At 37.7% G+C, this 20,461-nt stretch overlaps 1 protein-coding gene across 10 annotated transcripts in view; it reads left to right on the forward strand.

Annotated features, from left to right (window-relative positions):
- LOC105494095 (FTO alpha-ketoglutarate dependent dioxygenase) overlaps positions 1 to 20,461 on the forward strand; it is a 445,404-nt gene that overhangs the window by 160,418 nt on the left and 264,525 nt on the right. For all 10 annotated transcript variants that reach the window (XR_011616468.1, XM_071084539.1, XM_071084538.1 and 7 more), the window contains 2 exons: positions 14,275 to 14,354; positions 20,300 to 20,443. Coding sequence is in view for 9 of the 10 variants with exons in the window: in XM_071084539.1 (XP_070940640.1) it covers positions 14,275 to 14,354; positions 20,300 to 20,443 (224 nt within the window). In the remaining variant the exon portion in view is untranslated. The remainder of the gene's footprint in view (positions 1 to 14,274; positions 14,355 to 20,299; positions 20,444 to 20,461) is intronic.

Consider the following 20,461-nt stretch of genomic DNA (forward strand, 5'->3'; position numbering starts at 1 on the left):
TTGTGGAAAACTGCATGGAGGTTTCTCAAACAGTTAAAAATAGAATTTCATATGACCCAGCGATTCTACTTTGGGATACATATCCAAAGGAAATGAAATCAGTATCTCAAAGAGGTATCTTTATTCCCATGTTCATTGGTGCATTATTCACAAAAGCCATGATTTAGAAACAACCTGAATATCTGTTAACAGATGAATGAATAAAGAAAATGTGGTAGGTGTATCTATATCTATATCTATATCTACACACACATACCCACACTTATCCACACATAATGAAATATTACTCAGTCTTAAAAAAGAAGGAAATCCTGTCATGTGTGACAATGTGGGTTAATCTGGAATATGTTATGCTAAGTGAAATGAGGCACAGAAAGACGAATACCACATGATCTTACTTATATGTGGAATCTAACAATGTTATAAATGCACAGAGTTGAATGGTGGTTTCCAAGCGTTTGAGAGATGTTGGGTAGATGTTGGTCAAAAGATACCAAGTTTTGTTTATGCAGAATGAATAAACTCTAGAGACCTAATGTACAGCATTGTAACTGTATTAGTCTGTCACATTGCTCTGAAGAAATACCTGAGACCAGGTCATTTATAAAGAAGTTTCATTGGTTCACAGTTCCCCAGGCTGTTCAGGAAGTAGGATGCTGGCATCTGCTTGGCTTCTAGAGAGGCCTCGTAAAATTATGCTGGAAAGCAAAAAGGGGGAGTCAGCACTTCACATGGCCGGAGCAGGAGGAAGAGAGAGTGAGGGGGGATGTGCCACACACTTTTAAACCACCTGATCTTGTGAGAACTCACTGTCATGAGAACAGCACCGAGAGGATGATGCTAAACCATTCATGAGAAACCGCCTCCATGATCCAGTCACCTCCCACCAGGACTCACCTCCAACCTTGGGGATTACAGTACAGCGTGAGATTTTGTGGGGACACAGATCCAAACCGTAGCAGTAACTATATTTATTAATATTGTATTACATACGTGAAATTAGCTAAGAGAGTAGATCTTAAATGTTTTTAGCACACATACACACACACACGATTATGTTAATTAGATGTTTACATAATTAACAGATGGGTATGTTAATTAGATTGGTTTTAGAAGTCATTTCACAACGTATATATAAAAACATTACATTTTTACATTGTAGATATATAAAATTTTTGTCAATTATCCTTCAGTAAAGTTCAGAAAATGTTTTAAATCACAAAATAATCTACTTTGGTTATTCAAGTTTTTTGATATTATATGTATTGCTACAGTGAACCTCTTTTTATATATATATATCTTTATTTCCCCAGGAAATATTGCTAGAAGTTGAATGCCTTGGTGAGGTATTATGGTGTGAACATTTACACAGTACATATTCTATTGTCAGGCTGTTACTTAGAGAGATTTTTATTTTCATTCCTACCTGCAGTGTATGAAATGTGATCATCAGTTACTTCCACCAGCCTTCTTTACCCTACTCTATACAGTGCTAAGCGTTACAATTTACAAATATTTTTGCCAATTTGATGGGTGAAAATATGCTGTTATTTTAAATTTCATTTCTTTATTATTGAGGTTGAACATTTTTTATTTTTGTTGGCCACTGTTTACTTCTTTCTGTTATTCATTGGCTGATCGTATTTTGCTCATTTTTCTGTTGAGGTGTTAGTGTTTTTCTTAACATTTACTTTATCCAACCCTTCTGCCCACTTCCCAGGTATTTTCTTATACCCAATTTTCAGTTTTGTACTTAGATTTTTAATATTTATTTTAGGTGAAACATCTTTCCATTTAAGTCTTAACTGTAATACTTAAGTTAAATAACAATATATGAAACTATTTAACTGCGTTTATGCTTACTGCTAGCCTTTTTGTACTGTGATTTAAAAAAAATTCTTGATTGTTCTCTTGGTCAGCCAAAATGTAATTTCTAATAATATTCATGAAGACTAATGGCAGGGAAGTGGTCGTGGCATATTCTTTGAGTCTTTGCATTATGGAAGAGTGACTTCCTATCCTTTCATTTGTAAATATCTCCTTGATTGGCTATAGGATTATTGAGTATCAAACTTTCACCCTTAAAACTCTATAGAGGCTGGGCGCAGTGGCTCATGCCTGTAATCCCAGCACTTTGGGAGTTCGAGGTGGGTGGCTCACCTGAGGTCAGGAGTTCAAAACCAGCCTGGCCAACATAGCAAAACACCATCTCTACTGAAAATACAAAAATTAGCCAGTTGTGATGGTGCATGCCTGTAATCCCAGCTACTCAGGAGGCTGAGGCAGGAGAATCACTTGAACCTGGGAGGCAGAGGTTGCAGTGAGCCAAGATTGTGCCACTGTACTCCAGCCTGGGCGATGAGCGAGACTCCATCTCAAAAAACAAACAAACAAACAAACCAAACCACCCACCACCAACAACTCTATAGATATTGTTCTGTGACCTCTGATATTTGATGTTGGGAGATGTCTGAGGCCATCTTCATATATGATTTCATTGTGGTAAGCTGTATTTTCTGTTTGGACATTTGTAGTATTTTATATTTAATTTTTTAACAGAATATGTTTATGTCCTTGCTCAACCATTTTATAGTGCAGACTCTGGTCTTTTCACAACCTTGGAAAACATTCTTCTAGTGTTTCTTTGATTATTCTTATATCTTTCTGTATCTTACTTTTTTTTTTTTTTTGAGGTGGAGTCTCACTCTGTCGACCAGGCTGGAGTACAGTGGTGTGATGTCGGCTCACTGCAACCTCTGTCTCCCAGGTTCAAGCAATTTTCCTGCCTCAGCTTCCCAAGTAGTTGGGATTACAGGCGCCTGCCACCATGCCCAGCTAACTTTTTTTGTATTTTTAGTAGAGACAGGGTTTCACCATGTTGACAGGGCTGATCTCGAACTCCTGGCTGGCCTTAAGTAATCCATCTGCCTTGGGCTTCCAAAGTGCTGGTATTACTGGTGTGAGTCACCATGCCCGGCTTGTATTTTACTTTCTTTCTCTTTTTTTTTTTTTTTTGAGATGGAGTCTGGCTCTGTTGCCCAGGCTGGAGTGCAGTGGCGTGATCTCGGCTCACTGCAAGCTCTGCCTCCTGGGTTCATGCCATTCTCCTGCCTCAGCCTCCCTAGTAGCTGGGACTGTAGGCACCTGCCACCACACCCGGCTAATTGTTTTGTATTTTTAGTAGAGACAGGGTTTCACCGTGTTTGCCAGGATGGTCTCCATCTCCTGACCTTGTGATCCACCCACCTCGGCCTCCCAAAGTGCTGGGATTACAGGCGTGAGCCACCGCGCCCGGCCCCGGCCTGTATTTTACTTTCATTCTGTGATTCCTGTTAAGTACATTTTGATCTCCAGGATCTGTTCCTCATGTCTTAGGTTTTCCATCACTCATTTCTTATATTCTCCCTGAGTTATAGGAGAATCTCTTGAGTTCACTCATCCAGCTCAGTAATTTGGTTTTTCTGCAGCATGCTTTCTGCTGTTCAGTCCCTCTATTGCCATGTTAAATGAAGAAACGGTATTAAAAAAATCAATTGCAAGTGGTTTTTCCTGATCTCATACTGTTCCAGCTTCATGTCTGCTTACCTTATTTTCACAGATGCAGTGCCCTCTTGAATCAAGCGTCTTCTTGAAAAACTGAGAATTTTCTACAATTTTATCATGTCAGTTCAAGTAAACCTTTTTCAGAAAAGACAGTTTTGATCAAAGTGCCTCCATTCCTTTGAACTGTAGTAATTTTGCAGTTCTGGCAATGACTTCTTACCTCTTTATCCTCATAGAAAGTGGACTAGTACTGGCTTATATGCAAGTAGCTGAGATTGGTTCTGTGAGAGATTAGTATGGATTCCTGGCCAAATCCTTTACTTGAAGGTGGAAGAAAATGTGTCTTTACACAGCCAGATAGAGATTTTATAAATTGGAGTGTGCTTAAGCACTTGTTTTTGTCTTTATGTGGATGCTTGCAGTATGAGCAAACCATGGTAGGTTTTGGCCCACTCCTATCGTTGCTGGTTGCTCCAGTTCCTTGTTTCTGCAATGCCTGGTACTCAGAGTCGTGGCTTATAACAGCAACACATCCTGGGGTCTATGCGTATCACAGATTGTGTGCATAGAATTCTCGCTACAGTGAGTATCACAGGTTGTGTACATAGAATGCTCACTACAGAGGCAAGAGCCGTGCTCTCTGGGTGCCCCGTAAGCTTCCCTTGCCCTCCTGCTCTCTGCTTTCTGAGTTAAGAGGTGAACATTTCACTTAGGATTTGATTGGTATGTTTATCAGGCTCGCTGCTCTTTTGGAGAGAAAATCACGTGTCAGCCTTCTTTGCCCTTCTTTAATCTAATTCCACCTATACTATATTCAGCACAATCATTTGCACATCTGGCATATTGAGCACCTTTCTCTAATATATAGTGCCAGAAGAGGTTTTGATCCATTTTTATGTTCCATTGATTGACTCATTGAGAATCTAGGAATGGGACAGGGCCTGTGTCTATACTGGCATCTTGCCAGGAACCTTCCCCTCCCCCTTTCATTGGCTATCAAATTCTGAAAATGTTTTCAGCCATGGATGGCCCACATCTAGGAAAAATAAGGTCATAAATATTAAGATTGAGAGATGAGAATGGACAGGTAAGTAAGAATGAAAAGCTTCAGTGATTGTCTGAAGCTGGGAAGATTGGATTTCAGTATTGGGCTTATTTACCCCAAGAGTGCTTTTAGCGAAAGTCATGATTGTTTCTGTAAGAAATTTGGGTGAAATGGCCCTGGTAACATACGTGACAACAAACCCAAGGAAATAAGGGCTGGGGTAAATTTAGGGTGACCAACTGCCCTTTTCGTCTGCGGTCAAGGGATGCAGGACTATCGGTATTAAAACCAGGAAAGTCTTGAACATGAATTGGTCACCGTAGCGTAAATTATAGCATTGCTTCTGTGGTCTTTTATATATGAGATGAGATTTCATGCTACAGTGAATGTCCAGAGCGTCTTCACCACTGCCAGGGCACGCAGCGTCCTTTATTTTTGTATGTGTGTTGTCACATCATCTACAAACTCTTACTCCAGTTGGATCCAGTGTCAGTCAAATTTCAGCTATATTCTGAGATAGCTTTGGTAAATAGACATTCTTTAATTTTTTTTTTTCTAAAAATTATTAGGAATAATCTTTTAAAGCTGGGAAGGTCTTAAGCATATCCTTTGAGATGCACAATCCATGAAACTTGAGTCACTTTTATAGACTTGGAGTTTTCGATAAATTAGAAGCTCTTAAATGAAAATTACAAGTTTCTTTTTTTAAAAGTCATAAAGGATTAGATACAGTTGGAAGCAATTTCAAAAGAACTGTTTGATTAGAGAGTTGCCAAGGATTTAAATGAAGGTGGAAGCCTCAAAGTATACCTTCTAGTGTTGTGTTTGCCATTTGGCCTGAGTCACTAGGTGACTCAGTGTTCCCCTCAGTGGAACAAAAGCACTTAACAAACATGCTCATTAAGGTGGTGATTTTTCCCCTAATTATGTCTGTGGGTCCCAGTATTAATAGCATAGGAGTAATAAGGCTTTTATTTGGGTAGATCAGACTGGCATTTATGAATTTCCTAGAAATTGTCCCAGTCTTTTATGGGAATCTAGCCGGGGGATCCCCCTTCAAACTCCACTTTTTTATTATTTTGCGTGACTCTGAAACCTCCTTTAGGCAACATAGTCAGGATCAACCAAAACTGCTCAGGAATGTCCTCAGAGATGGCAAACGGGAAGAGAGAATGGCCACTTAGCCTTCTTCATCAGCCCTTAAAGTCACACTTGTGAGCCCGTCTTGGCTTTTGATCCTATCTATTGTTGTGTTTATATTTGGATTTAAAACTCCAAATGTATCACTGATGTTTTCATCCTCACCTCTAATTGCATTTTGTAGTATTATTTTGCAATGTCCTAAGGTTTTGTGACTTATTCACCTTCAGTTAGTTGTTGCTGTGAAAACCCCAAGAGTTGCTCTTGAGTTTACTTTTTCCTGACTTGACTCATCTAATTCATTAGTATGTCCTATTATCTTTTCCTAGAACATTCTAAATCTGTTGTCTGCTCATCATCTCCTCCCCTGTCTCTGCCGTTCAAGTCACTGTTAACCCCTGCGTGACTTACTGCAACAGCTTCCTCACTGGCCTTCTGCTTCCATTCTTGTTTCCCCTTTAGTTCTTCCTCTTTCCTATAAAGCTGCCAGAGTGGTCTGTTCAAAGTCAGATTAAATTATTGATCCTTTTGAATTTGCTACACAGACAATAATATAATCTGTGAACAAAGATACTCTAATTTTTTCCTTCTCTATCCATATACCTTTTGTTTTCTTTTCCTGTCTTAACTGTGTCAGCCAGGTCTTCCAGTATGATACTGAAAAGAAATGTTGAGAGGAGACATCCTTGTCTTATTCTTCCTCTGAGCAGAAAAGCTTCTAGTTTCACACTGCTAAGTATGATGTTCACTGCAGGTTTCCTAACATATTCTTTATATGTTGAGGAAGTTCTTCCCTATTTCTAGTTTACTGAGATTTTTTTTTTTATCATGAATGGGTATCACATTTTGTCAAATGGTTTTTCTATACCTATTGGTATGATCATATTTTTTTTTCTTTGTAGCTTGTTGGTGTGATAGATTACATTAGTTGATTTTTGAATGTTGAATCAGTTTTTTATACCTGGGAGAAATCTCACTTGGTCGTGGTGTATAATTCTTTTTATACATTGTTGAATTCAATTTGCTTATATTTTGATGTAGATTTTTGCTTCTATGCTTGTGAGATAATATTGGTCTTTAGTTTTCCTTTTTGTAATGTCTGTCTGGGCGATGCTGACCCCATAGAATGAGTTTGGAAGTATTCCCTGTGTTACCTTCTCATAAAGATTGTTAAGAAGTAGTATAATTTCTTCCTTAAATGTTTGGTAGAACTCAACAGTGAACATATTTGGGCCTGGTGCTTTGGAAACATGTTAATTATTGATTCAGTTTCTTTAATAGAGATAGGCCTATTCATATTATTCATTTTTTCTTGTATGAGTTTCAGCAGATTTTATTTCTCAAAGAATTGTGCATTTTGTATAGGTTATCAGATTTTGGGGGTAAATAACTGTTCATATCATTTTAAAATTATCCTTTTAATGTCCATGGGATCTGTAGTGATGTCACCTCTTTCATTTCTGACATTAGTAATATGTTTCTTTTCTCTTTTTTTCTTAGTCTGGCTAGAGGCTTATCAATTTTATTGATCTTTTAAAAGAACCAGCTTTTGCTTTCATTAGCTTTCCTTATTTTCTGTTTTTTATTTCATTGAGGTACATTAACTTTTATTGTTTCTTTTCTTCTGCTTACTTTGGATTAATTTGTTCTTTTTTTAATTTCACAAAGTAGAAGCTTAGCCTATTGATTTTAGATCTTTCTTCTAGCATAAGCAGAATGCTATATTAATGCTACACATTTGTGGCATTTAATGCTATAAATTTTCCTTTAAGCAGTGCTGATGTTGCTTCCAACAAATTTTGATAAGTTGTATTTTCACTTCATTTAGTTCATTTTTCTTAAGATTTTTTTTGACCTATACATTATTAGAAGTATATTGTTCTATCTCCAAGTATTTGGGGATTTTCCAGCTATCTTTCTGTTATTGTTTTCTAGTTTAATTCCATTCTGGCCTGAGGTCAGACATTGTATGATTTTCATTCTTTTAAATTTGGTAATACGTGTTTTATGACCCAGAATGTGGTCTGCTTTGGGGAATGCTCCATGTAAGCTTGATACTAGTGTGTATTCTGCTGTTGTTGAATGAAATAGCCTATGTAGGTCAGTTATATTCAATTGACTGATGGTATTGTTGAGTTCAACTATGTCCTTAATGATTTTCTGCCTGCTGTATCTGTCCTTTTCTGATAGAGGGATGCTGACGTCTCCAGTTATAGTAGTGGATTTGTCTGTTTTTCCTTGCAGTTCTGTCAGGTTTTGCCCTATACATTTTGATGCTCTATTATTAGGTGCATACATGTTAATGACTGTTACATCTTCTGGGAGAATTTACCCCTTTATCATTATGTACTACCCTTTTTTCTCTGTGATAATATATTTTTGCTCTGAAATCTGCTTTGTCTGAAATTAATATAGGCACTCCAGCTTTCTTTAGATTAATGTTAGCATAGTGTATCTGTCTTCTTCATTTCTTTAAGTTTAATCTGTGTGTATCTTTATATTTGAATTGAGTTTCTTGTAGACAACATATGCCTTGTTTTTTATCCATTCTGATAATCTCTTGTTTTTTAATGTGTGTATTTAGACCACTGGCATTTAAAGTGATTATTGATACACTTGGATTAATATCTACCATATTTGTTAAGTTTTCTATATTTTGTCTTGTTTTTCCCGTTTTTGTCTTCCACTCTTTTTCTGCTTTTGTAGTTTTGAGTATTCCATGATTTCATTGCATCTCCTTTCTTAGCATATCAATTACATATTTTTTTTTTTTTACTTTTTAAGTAGTGACCTAGAGGTTGCAGTATACATTTACAACAGTTCCAAGTCCACTTTCAAATAACACTATACTGTTTCACAGTGCAAGTACAGTAAAATAAAATATTCCTAATTTTTTTCTCTCATCTCTAATACTTATTGCTATCATTAATTTCAGTTACAAATAAGCATACATAGGCACATATATATATATATGGCATACATAATTGAACACATTGTTGTTATTATTGTGAATAAATTGTTTTCTATCAATTAAAGGTAAGAAAAAGAATGGTTTTTATTTTGCCTTCACTTATTCCATCTCAAAGTCTCTTCCTTTCTTTATGTAGATCTGAGTTTCTGACCTATATCATTTTCCTTCTGACAAATTTCTTGCAATACAAGTCTACTAGCAACAAATTCCCTGAATATTTATTTGTCTGAAACATTTAAAAAAAAATCTTTTCTTTCTTTCTTTTTGTTTTTTTGAGACAGGGTCTCACTCTGTCTCCCAGGCTGGAATGCAGTGGCGCAATCTCGGCTCACCGCAACCTCCACCTCCCGGGTTCAAGCGATTTTCCTGCTTCAGCTTCCCGAGTAGCTGGGATTACAGGTGTGTGCCACTGCGCCCACCTGATTTTTGTATTTTTAGTAGAGAAGGGGTTTTACCATATTGGTCAGGCTGGTCTTGAACTCCTGACCTCAAGTGATCCACCTGCCTTGGCCTCCCAAAGTGCTTGAATTACAGGCACGAGCCACCACACCTGGTCTGTTTCTCCTTTACTTTTGAAGGATAGTTTTGTAGGATCCACAATTCTGGGTTGCTGGTTTTTTTCCTCTCAACACCTTAAGTATTTCACTTCACTTTTATATTGCTTGCCTGGTTTCTGAAGAAATGCCAGATTTTTTTTTTTTTTTTTTTGCTCCTTTATAGATAAGCTGTTTTTTCCTTCTGGCTTTTTTCAAAATTCTTTATCTTTGACTTTCTGCAGTTTGAATATAATATGCCTAGGTGTAGGTTTTTTTTTTCCTGAGCTTTCTGAGTCTCTAGTTTGGTGTCTAACATTAATTTAAGAACATTCTTAGTTATTATTGCTTCTAATTTTCTTCTGTTCCTTTCCCTCTTTCTTCTCCTTCTGTTATTCCTGTTATACATATATTACATCTTTTGTAGTTGTCCCATACTTCTGTTTGTTTTTTCTTTTGTTTTTCAGTCTTTTTTCTCTTTGCTTTTCAGTTTTGGAAGTTTCTCTTAATATATCCTCATGCTCAGAGATGTTTCATCTACCTTGCCCAGTTCTCTAATGAGCCCACTAAAGGCATTCTTCATTTCTGTTACAGTGTTATTGATTTCCAGCATTGTGTTTTTGATTCTTTCTTAGAATTTCCATCCCTCTGCTTACATTCCCCATCAGTTCTTGCATGTTGTCTACGTTGTCCTTTACAGTCCTGAAAATAGTAATCGTAGTTTAAAAAACATTTCTGATAATTAATTTCTGCCATTTCTGACTCTGGTTCTGATTTTTGCTCAGTTTTTTCAAACTTTTTTTTTTTTTTTTTTTTTGCCATTTAGAAGGCCTTGTACTTTTTTCTTGATAGGCAGATGAGATATACTGGATAAAAGGAACTGAAGTAATAATGCAGCGGTAAGGTATGTTGGGAGGGGAAGCATTCTATAATCTTATGATTAAGTCTCAGTCCTTTAGTAAGTCTATGCCTGTGAATTGTGAACCTCACAAATGCTTCTCATTTTCTTTTTTCTCACTCTTAGTTGCGATAGGATGCCTAGCAGGGGCTAGGAGTTGTAGGTGGCATTGAGGTATGTTCATGCCACTACACTTCAGCCTGGATGACAAGTGAGACCCTGTCTCCTGAGAAAATAAATAAATAAATAAATAAATAAATAAATAAATAAAGTGGCTATTTTTTCCCTTCCTTCTGCCAGAAGCATGAGAAGATGTTTTTGGATCTTCACTGTGAGAACCTGTTAGAGCTTTTGGAGATAAAACTCACAAAAGTCTGGGAGTTCCCTAAGACTGAGCTCCCCTGGACTTTTTAACTCTCAGTCCTGTCTACATTTAATCTCCAGCAATTCAGTAGTTACAGTTACGATTTTTCTACCCTGGTACTGGTTCCCATGCATGTTGCTGCTTCTTGTTTTTTACTCTGATAAATTGTCATTCTCTATTTCCAGTCTGTCTCTCCAGAGTGAGGAATGACAAAATTACATGTCATTGAGAGCCATGCTCTTGGTTTTATAATATCTTTACGTCTTTGACTTACCACAATGTAACTTTGAATGTTGTACCACTTTTCGTGCCATCCTTCTGTCTTTTGTGCTTTTTCTCGTGTTTTATGTCTGCATATGTTATAAACCTCACAATACATTGTTATTATTTTGGATTTAAACAGGCATTTATTCTTTCCTGATATTTTTTACTTATGTTACTTTTTATTCCTTTGAGCAGATCTAAATTCCTTCTGATATTATTTTTCTTTTGCCTGTAGAATTTCATAACAATTCTTATAGTGTAAATATACTGAATATAAATTGTTTTAGTTTCTTTCTGAAAAGTCTTTATTTCACTTTTATTTTAGAAAGGGTGTTCACTGTGTATAGAATAGTAGATTGACAGTTTTTTCCTTTAGTATTTTGTCACCTAGTTGTCTTCTGCGTTTTATAGCTTCTGATGAGAAGTCTGCTGTCATTCTAATCTTTGCCCCTCTGTATTTAATGTCTCTTTTACTGACCGCCTTTAACATTTCCACTTTATAACTAATTTTAAGACATTTCATTATGACATGCTTTAGTTTAGTCTTATATCATTTTTTTGGCTTAGAATTCATTGAGCTTATTGGATCTCTGGGTTTATAGTTTTCATGAAATTTGGTGAATTTTGGCCATTGTTTCTATAAAAATGTGTATGTATTTGTCACCCTTCCCTAGAATTCAAATTAAATTTTCATTAAATGGCTTAATATTGTCCTGGAGGTCACTTACGCTCTTTCATATTTTTGTAGTCTTTTTTCTTTAGCCACTTTGTTTTGCATAGTTTTTATTTTTTATGTGTTCTAGTTCACTGACCTTTTCTTCTGCAGTTTCAAATTGCTGTTCATCTCATTCAGTGTGAGTTTTGTTTCAGATACTACATGTTTAACCTTTAGAAGCTTCACTTATATATATCTGAAAGGGCAGACATGTACATTTAGAAGAAAAGAGAGATGTGACTATCTCGCATATTGTGTGTGTGTGTGTGTATCTTTCATTTCTCTGTTACTTTTTGAATGGATGTTGGATATTGCACATAGTATTTGTTGGGTGCCTGATTTTGTTATATACTTGTACATACTTTGGCTTTTGCTCTAATGAATAATTAAATTACTAAGAAGAAGTTAGATCTTTTTTTTTTTTTTTTTTAGTTTTGAGATGGAGTTTCACTCTTGTCTCCCAGGCTGCAGTGCAATGGCACGATCTCGGCTCACTGCAACCTCTGCCTTCTGTGTTCAAGCGATTCTCCTGCCTCAGCCTCCCGAGTAGCTGGGATTACAAGCACCTCCCACCATGCCCAGTGAATTTTTGTATTTTTAGTAGAGACAGGGTTTCACCACGTTGGCCAGGCTGGTCTCGCATTCCTGACCTCAGGTAATCCACTCACCTCGGCCTCCGGAAGTACTGAGATTACAGGCATGAGCCACTGTGCCTGGCCAGAAGTTGGATCCTTTCGAGGCTTAGTTTTAAGCCTTGCGAGGTGGTACTAGAGCAACATTTAACCTAGGACTCATTTAGCCCTACTTCTGCAGTGATGCTTTCCTAAGGATTTTCTTTTTTTTTTTTTTTTTTTTTTTTTTTTTTTTGAGACGGAGTCTCGCTGTGTCTCCCAGGCTGGAGTGCAGTGGCGTGATCTCGGCTCACTGCAAGCTCCGCCTCCCGGGTTCACGCCATTCTCCCGCCTCAGCCTCCCAAGTAGCTGAGACTACAGGCGCCCGCCACCACGCCCAGCTAGTTTTTTGTATTTTTTAGTAGAGACGGGGTTTCACCGTGTTAGCCAGGATGGTCTCGATCTCCTGACCTCGTGATCCGCCCGCCTCGGCCTCCCAAAGTGCTGGGATTACAGGCTTGAGCCACCGCGCCCGGCCAAGGATTTTCTAGTATCTCGTAGTGAGAGCCATTTTGGCTGCTGGGATCATAAAATACTCCTAGCTGTGTGTGAGATCTGAAATTGGTTCCACCTGCTGCATTCTGGTACTTCTTTTTATGGCCCTTGGGAAGTTTTTATTCATACATGCACAGGTCAGTGCTCTTCCAAATACTTAAGGGAACCCTTCTTCAATCTCTGTTTGCTCTCTCTCTGTATATCTGTTTCTGTTTCAGCATTCTGCCTTTCAAGGCCCTATGGCCTTGGCCTCCCTATACTCCAATCTTTGTCTTCTCAACTTGGCAAGAAAGAAACAGAGACTGGGTTTTGACTTCCTCTTCTTTATTCTGTGGCGTTGAAACTGTTTCCATGGAGAAAGTTAGGGCAATTGTAGGCATCTCTCACCTATTTTGTTTCTCTTCTCCATGGGATTATATCTTGCTGAAACCTTTGATTCATATTTTTGGCTTGTTTTGTAGTTGTTTAAGGCAGAAGGGTAAATCTTGTCACTGTTACTTCACAAATTCCTAAGTGGAAATCCTGCCTTAATATTTTGCATTTCCTTTCTGTGTTTAGAGATGATATTGTAGGTTGTTTTTGCTGACACATAAGGGGCCTGGTGGCATTTGCCTCTTAGTTTAAGTCATTATCATTTCTGGTATCTTGATTAAAATCTTGTATTGCCTGTATAGGATATCATTGCTAGAAACATTACAACTCTCTTTTTTTTGTAGTAGAGGAAGTCATGTCCTAAGCAGAGGTTGCATAGATTTTGCCTGACTTGTGGTATCATTTCTCAGGATCTGCAACAACTTGGTCATTGGTTTTTCTCCCACTGCTTGTGGTTTTAGGAATATTCTTCAACTGATGAATTCACCACCTACTTCATTCTTGGGTTGTGAATCCCTAGACTTGAATTCTGTTCTAAGAGCCAAACATGCAACATGCTGAATTGGTTAGTTTGTTGCCTGGAAAATTGTTAGGGCAAAATTGATACTTTGATTACAGAAGGAAAGAGGCAGATTTTTCAGATGAAAGGTGTTCAACTCCAAATTCTGGTTTATTCTAAAGAGTAGAAGTAGATGTGTCATGAGAAAGTGAAAGAAGCTCAATCCATACATAGTGAATTTTATAGTGGGTGGGCATTATAGGACCACAAATAAGCAGAGTGACCCTATATCTTGTTTGCTGAGGGCAGTCCTGGTTTATACCTGTTGTTCTGGAATAATTGTAAATAGCACCCCCTTTCACTCTTCAAAGTGTCATACTTTGTATGATAGAATATATACATATTTAATTATAGACATATGATTATATATCTACTTACACTTACATATACTTGTGTATGTATAAGTATATATAAGTATATCATATTTATTATATACTTATATTTGTATTATACTTGTTATATACCTACATATGTAATCTCTACTTATAAGTAGATACATATATAATGGAACATATATATACACATATATATAGTCACCTACTTATAAGGGATTGATTAAAGAATACAAGGTAAGTGTTGATTCCTTGGTTATTGTCATTTCTTGAAAGATGGATTTACTGTTTACTTTGTGTTTTAGTTAAGTAATATACAGTATATACTGACTAATAAATATGTTTTATAAATTTCTGGTGTTTTTCCTGTAGATGATCTCAATGCCACCCACCAACACTGCGTTTTGGCTGGTTCACAACCTCGGTTTAGTTCCACCCACCGAGTGGCAGAGGTAAGTGTAAATAAAAATGTGATTCACACCTAATTGGATGTGACAGAAGTGGTTGAATGAGCAATTTATCATAGAGCTTTGGAAGAGTATTTGATGGGAAAATTGCTTCCATCTAACTTGACTTGCGTCTGTTTACTTGCTTTTTGAGCTTTGGATTGTGTTGGATACAGTTTTAGAAAGTGTATGCATGGCATGGGATAAGTGTATTTTGCTTCTTGGAATTATGTTTCTTGGAGAAGGAAAATGCCATTGACAAGTGTTTATAGTTAGAGGTTTATTTAGAGGGTTGTATCTGTCAAGGTCAAGGGCAAGAGATGACCGGAGGAATTGGGGCAGATTTTTGTGCTTGTGCATGTGTTAGCTGTGGCTGGGTTTGGATGTTGAGAATTTTCATTTTCCTTAACTTTTTGGTTGGACTTCTGGGCATGTGAATGTAAATTAAAGAGAAAGTTACAGCGTTGCCAAGGAGTTTCTGAGCTCCCAGATGTGTTCATAACCCAGACTTTATTGCTAAATTCTGCCAACACTTGCAATGGCCGATGGTTAGCTGTTCAGAATAGCTCAGAATGGAAAACTAAGAAATGAGAAAAACTCATATTAGTCATGTTGGGGTCCCATGTACTCAGTTAAGAGGGGTTCCAGAGAGCAAGGCATGAAAGGGATTACAAGTGACCTTCTACCTAAGCTTGCTATGCATGTTTTGCTTTATAGCTTGACCTTTTATGGAACTACAGGGGACAAGTGTGAGAAAATTGGGCAGAAGTGGTACAGGAAGGTGGGAGGTATAAGTGCATGGTGTTCCAGTGGCAGTACTGCCTGAGTCTATATGGCAGTGTTGTGTCTTGGTCATTAAGTAGCTTTACCATTGGACCGATCATATTGCTGTGTGGCAAAGAGAGAATGAATGAATATTTAAACCGAGATGCCAGCCAGCCCATCCAGCACCCCTTTCTTCCTTTCTCCCCTTTCTTCTCTTTTCCATTCACTCATTCATTTAAATATTTGAGTGCCTGTTATGTGTCCAAAACTGTAGGCCTGGGAGATAGAGCCATCAACATGGCCATCATGCCCACCACCTTTGTGAACTTTTGTTGGGGGGACAAATTTTAAACAAACACAGAAATAATTGTCTTAGAGACCTAAAAGGAGTTCTTTTAGAAAAGAGGGAAGGGAGGGAGGAAGGTAGGTAAGGCCGAATAGAGGAAGGAAAGAAGGGAGGGAGGGAAGAGCTAGTATTTATAGAACATCTAATATGTGCCTTGTGTTGTATGGAAGGATTTCATTTCCCCAGTTATAGGCATCTGTCTTTCTAGCTATAACCCTCCCAAGAATCCCTTTCTTGTGGATCACTTGAGTATATGGCTACTTAAATGCGCCCTTCAATGTCTTTCCTAATCTTAGCCGGAAGAGTAGACAGTCTCGTTAGTGCTGGGTTCAAAGGGCTGTACAAAACGATAAATAAAAAGCTTGGGAAATATGTTCATGGGGACAATAATCATACCTAATTCATAGTGTTCTTATGAGGATTAAATTAGGTAATACATGTAAGTCTTTTTAGAACAGAGACTGGTATACATTCAAAGAAGTTCGCCACTACTACTATTATTAAATTACTTCTACTGCTACTACTGTCTTTTCATTTTATTCTGATGAAAAACTAATAGGAGATAGGAACAACTAAAGCTCACTGTGTGGAAGGTGATTCTGTTTTCATTTGTACACTAGAGTATACATAATAAAGCAAGAGAGATTAAATCATCAGCAAGTTTTGATTGCAGGAATTACAATTCAGAAGGGATTTCAGTTTGTTCATTCTTCAAACTTTTATTGAACTTTATAGTATTCAAGTTATTATTGTAGGGACTTGTGAACGGGAATGGTCATGTTCAGTGTCTTCAAGATGCTTATAGTCTGAAGAGTATGCACAGCGCAGAGTAGAAAGTAGCAGATAGCCCGGCTAATTTTTGTATTTTTAGTGGAGATGGGGTTTCGCCATATTGGCCAGGCTGATCTTGAACTCCTGACCTCATTTGATCCACCCACCTCGGCCTCCCAAAGTGCTGAGATTACAGACGTGAACCAGTGCGCCCAGCCTAGATTTTAGTTTTTGATAATTGTGTCAGAATGTTCTTGGGATTCAATACAGAATGTCTTCTTAAAGAAATTTAAATTTTATGCATAATTATATTTTGAATAGGTAGTTAATGCAAATGGTTCAAAATAAAAACAAATACCTAAGGGTATACAGTTAAAGTCTCTTTCTCCTTAGGCCAACCAGTCCCTGTCCCCAGAGGCAACCAGTTTTAAAAGGTTCTTGTTACTCTTTTGGTAATATTTAATATATAAGTAAAAATGTATGTAATTTCAAAACATTTTTAAATATTTTTAATATAAAAATACATGGTTCTGTAGTTTTGTTTCAGAAAACTTTGGTCGTAATTACTCATTAATATATAGTTCTTATCTTGGAGTAGGTAATGGCTTTTTAGATACGACATCGAAAGCATAAACAACTAAAGAAAAAAACAGATAAATTGGACTTCATCAAAGTTAAAAACTTTTCTGCTTCAAAGGGTACCATAAATAAAGTGCAGAGGATCCATGGAATGGGAGAAAATATCTGTGAATCATTTATCTCATGAAGCACTTGTATCTCAAATATTCAAAGAATTCTTACAACTCAGTAATTCAAGAGAGAAATGATCCAATTTAAAATGGCAAAGGTACTGAATTAACATGTCACAGCCTGGGTGCAGTGGCTCCTGCCTGTAATCCCAGGACTTTAAGAGGCCGAGGTGAGCAGATCACTTGAGGCCAGGAGTTTAAGACCAGTCTGGCCAACATGGTAAAACCTCGTCTTCACTAGAAATTCAAAAATTAGCCAGATGTGGTGCCACATGCCTGTAATCCCAGCTATTCAGCAGACTGAGGCAGGAGAATCACTTAAGCCTGAGAGGTGGAGGTTGCAGTGAGGTGAGATTGCGCCACTGCACTCCAGCCTGGGCAATAGAGCGAGACTCCGTCTCACACACACACAAAAAAAGACGGTATACAAATGGCCAACAGACAAATGAAAAATGCTGAACATCATTAGTCATAGGGAAATACAAATCAAAACCATGATGGGATAACATTTCACACCCACTAGAATAGCCAGAATAAAAAAGATAATGACAAGTGTTGGTGACGACCTGCAGGAAGTGGCACCCGCGTGCACTGCCGGAGGGAATGGATAGTGGTGCGGTTACTTTGGGAAACAGTCTGGCACGTCTTCAGAAGGTTAAATCCAAAGATACCCTGTGACATAGCAATTCCATGCCTAGGTAGATACCCAAGAGTGATGGAAACTTCTACAGGAATATTCATAATCAGAAAAAAGTGGAAACAACCCAAAGATTCATCACTTAATGAATGGATAAATAAAACGTGGCGTATCCATGCAGTTGAATATTATTGGGCATTCAAATAGAATACAGTAATGATGCATGTTACAACATGAGTGACTCTTGAAAACATATGAAATGGAAGCAACCGGTCACAAAAGATATATATTATATGATTTCCTTTATATGAAGTGTCTAGAATAAGCCTCTCCATGGACGTAGAAAGTAGATTAGTGGTTGCCTAGGGTTGGAAATGTTGGTGGAAATCAGGCAGGGTTGGGGGTGACTGCTAAACGGTACAGGGTTTCTTTTTGGGGTGATGAAAATGCTCTAAAATTAATTGCAGTGATATTTGTATAACTCTGTGAATATATGAAACAACATTTCATTATATGCTTTAAATGGTTTAATTTTATGATATGTGAATTATAGCTTAATAAAGCTGTTACCAAAAAAAAAAAAAAAAAACCTATCTCAGACTAGGCCTGATTATAGGTTATTTAAATAAAACAAAACACTATATATCCAGAAAAAAATTATTCCACACACTCTCTCTCTCTCTTTTTGTTTTCTGCAACCATAATTCATTAAACTAGTTTTCCTATTGTTGAGAAATTTAGGTTGTTTCCAATCTTGCATGAAAATGCAATTAATAACCTATGTAGCTCACTACTTGGGAAAGTAAAGGTGCATGTAGGAAAACTTTCTAGATGGAAGTCATTTTAAAAAGATGTTGTAGGCTGGGTGCGATGGCTCATAACTGTGATCCCAGCATTTTGGGAAGCTGAGGTGGGCGGATCACTTGAGGTCACGAGTTCGAGATCAGCCTGGTCAACATGGTAAAACCCTGTCTCTACTGAAAATACAACAATTAGCCAGGTGTGGTGGTGCACGCCTTTAATCCCAGCTACTTGGGAGGCTGAGGCAGGAGAATTGCTTGAGCCTAGGAGGCAGAGATTGCAGTGAGCCAAGATCACGCCATGCTATTGCACTCCGGTCTGGGCCAGAGAGTGAGACCCCGTCTCAAAAAGAAAGATGTTGTAGAGGTTGCTGTGGGACAAAAATGAGTGGTTATTCACCTTTATTCTTTGTGGGGTTTTCTTGGCAGGAAATTGGAGTTGTCTGCCCTTATGCACCCAGCACTCTGGGATCTTCATATTAAAATACGTATTAGTCAAACTTCTGTTTCTTGGCACAGAAACTTTGTTTTTCCCAGGCTTGTCGATGTTGCATTGGATAAAATGGTAGTAAATGTGCAAGGAAATTTTATATCAGAGGATTAGCCTTCAAGGTTATTTACAAGGACTCAGTTGAAATTACAAATAATAAAACCAAAGTATTTTAGGGATACATTTTCCTTATTGGGATTGAAGGGTATTTATAGCTGACTTTTTATTATTCTAGGAAATCACTTCAATATCAAAACAAGCAGATGCACTGCCTATGTACATCGGCCTCTTTTCCAACATATGATCCTTTATAAAAAGGAGTTTGTCCATTTGACCTCTGTTTTGCTCCCACGAACTCAGAGAGGGATGAACTAGTTATCTCTGTCCTTGCTGAGGCCCAGGTACTAAGTTGTGGCTTTGAATGTGCCTTGAGGGCATAAGCCAAATATTCTCCATTATTTGAAGAATCTATTCTGCCAAAAACTGCCACTGCCTAATGTATGCTTTTTGCAGAAAAGGGAAATGAGTTCTTTGCCTTGTGATTATAACTTCATTTTTCCCCTCGGTTATTACGGAACCATTTAGTGTGCTTTTGAACCAGTTCAGCAGCCTGTTTACCTTTCTTTCCTATCGTTAGTCTCAGGGCATTTGAGATAAAAAGTCAGTGTCCTTGACTTCTTGGTTAACCAGTTATTCATCCAATAATTATTTATTAAATTTCTTCTAGTTTTCGGACTCAGTTCTAGATGTTGTAGTATATATAGAAAATGTATTTAACATATATAAATAGGGCATTAGCCTCAGGGACCCAAATGTTTAGTTAGAGATATGAGGCCCACATAAAAGAAAACCAGCAAACCAAGTGGCCCACGTGAGGCCAAACTGGCAGCAGAGAGCCCAGTGGAACAGGCCACTCTAGTAATTCTTGAGTTAAGGAGTACAGGCCGGGCACAGTGACTCATGCCTGTAATCCCAGCACTTTTGGAGGCTGAAGTGGGAGGACTGCCCTGAACCCAGGAGTTTGAGACCAGCTTGGATAATATAGCAAGATCCTGTCTCTCTCTACAACATAAAAATTTAGAAAACTTAGCTGGGTAGAGTGGTGCCTGCCTGTGGTACCAGCTATTTGGGAAGGTGAAGTGGGAGGACTGCATGAGCCCTGGAGGTTGAAGCTACAGTGAAACATTACACCACTATACTCCAGCCTGGGTGACACAGCAAGACCCTATCTCAAAATTTAAATTAAAAAAAAAAAAAAAAATGGAGTATAGACTGAGCCATGGGGTCAACAGGTGAATTCACAGCCAGGGACAAATATGAACAATCCTAGGAAGGGCGGCATAGTAAACTTAGATTTTGCCCATAATTGTAATTGCTGGTTCTGTCTCAACAGTGCTCAACAGGAACCTTGGATTATATTTTACAACGCTGTCAGTTGGCTCTGCAGAATGTCCGTGACGATGTGGACAATGGTGATGTCTCTTTGAAATCCTTTGAGCCTGCAGTTTTGAAACAAGGAGAAGAAATTCATAATGAGGTAAGGATTTTTTTTTTT

This window comes from Macaca nemestrina, chromosome 18, assembly GCF_043159975.1.
Source record: "Macaca nemestrina isolate mMacNem1 chromosome 18, mMacNem.hap1, whole genome shotgun sequence".
NCBI lineage: Eukaryota > Metazoa > Chordata > Mammalia > Primates > Cercopithecidae > Macaca > Macaca nemestrina.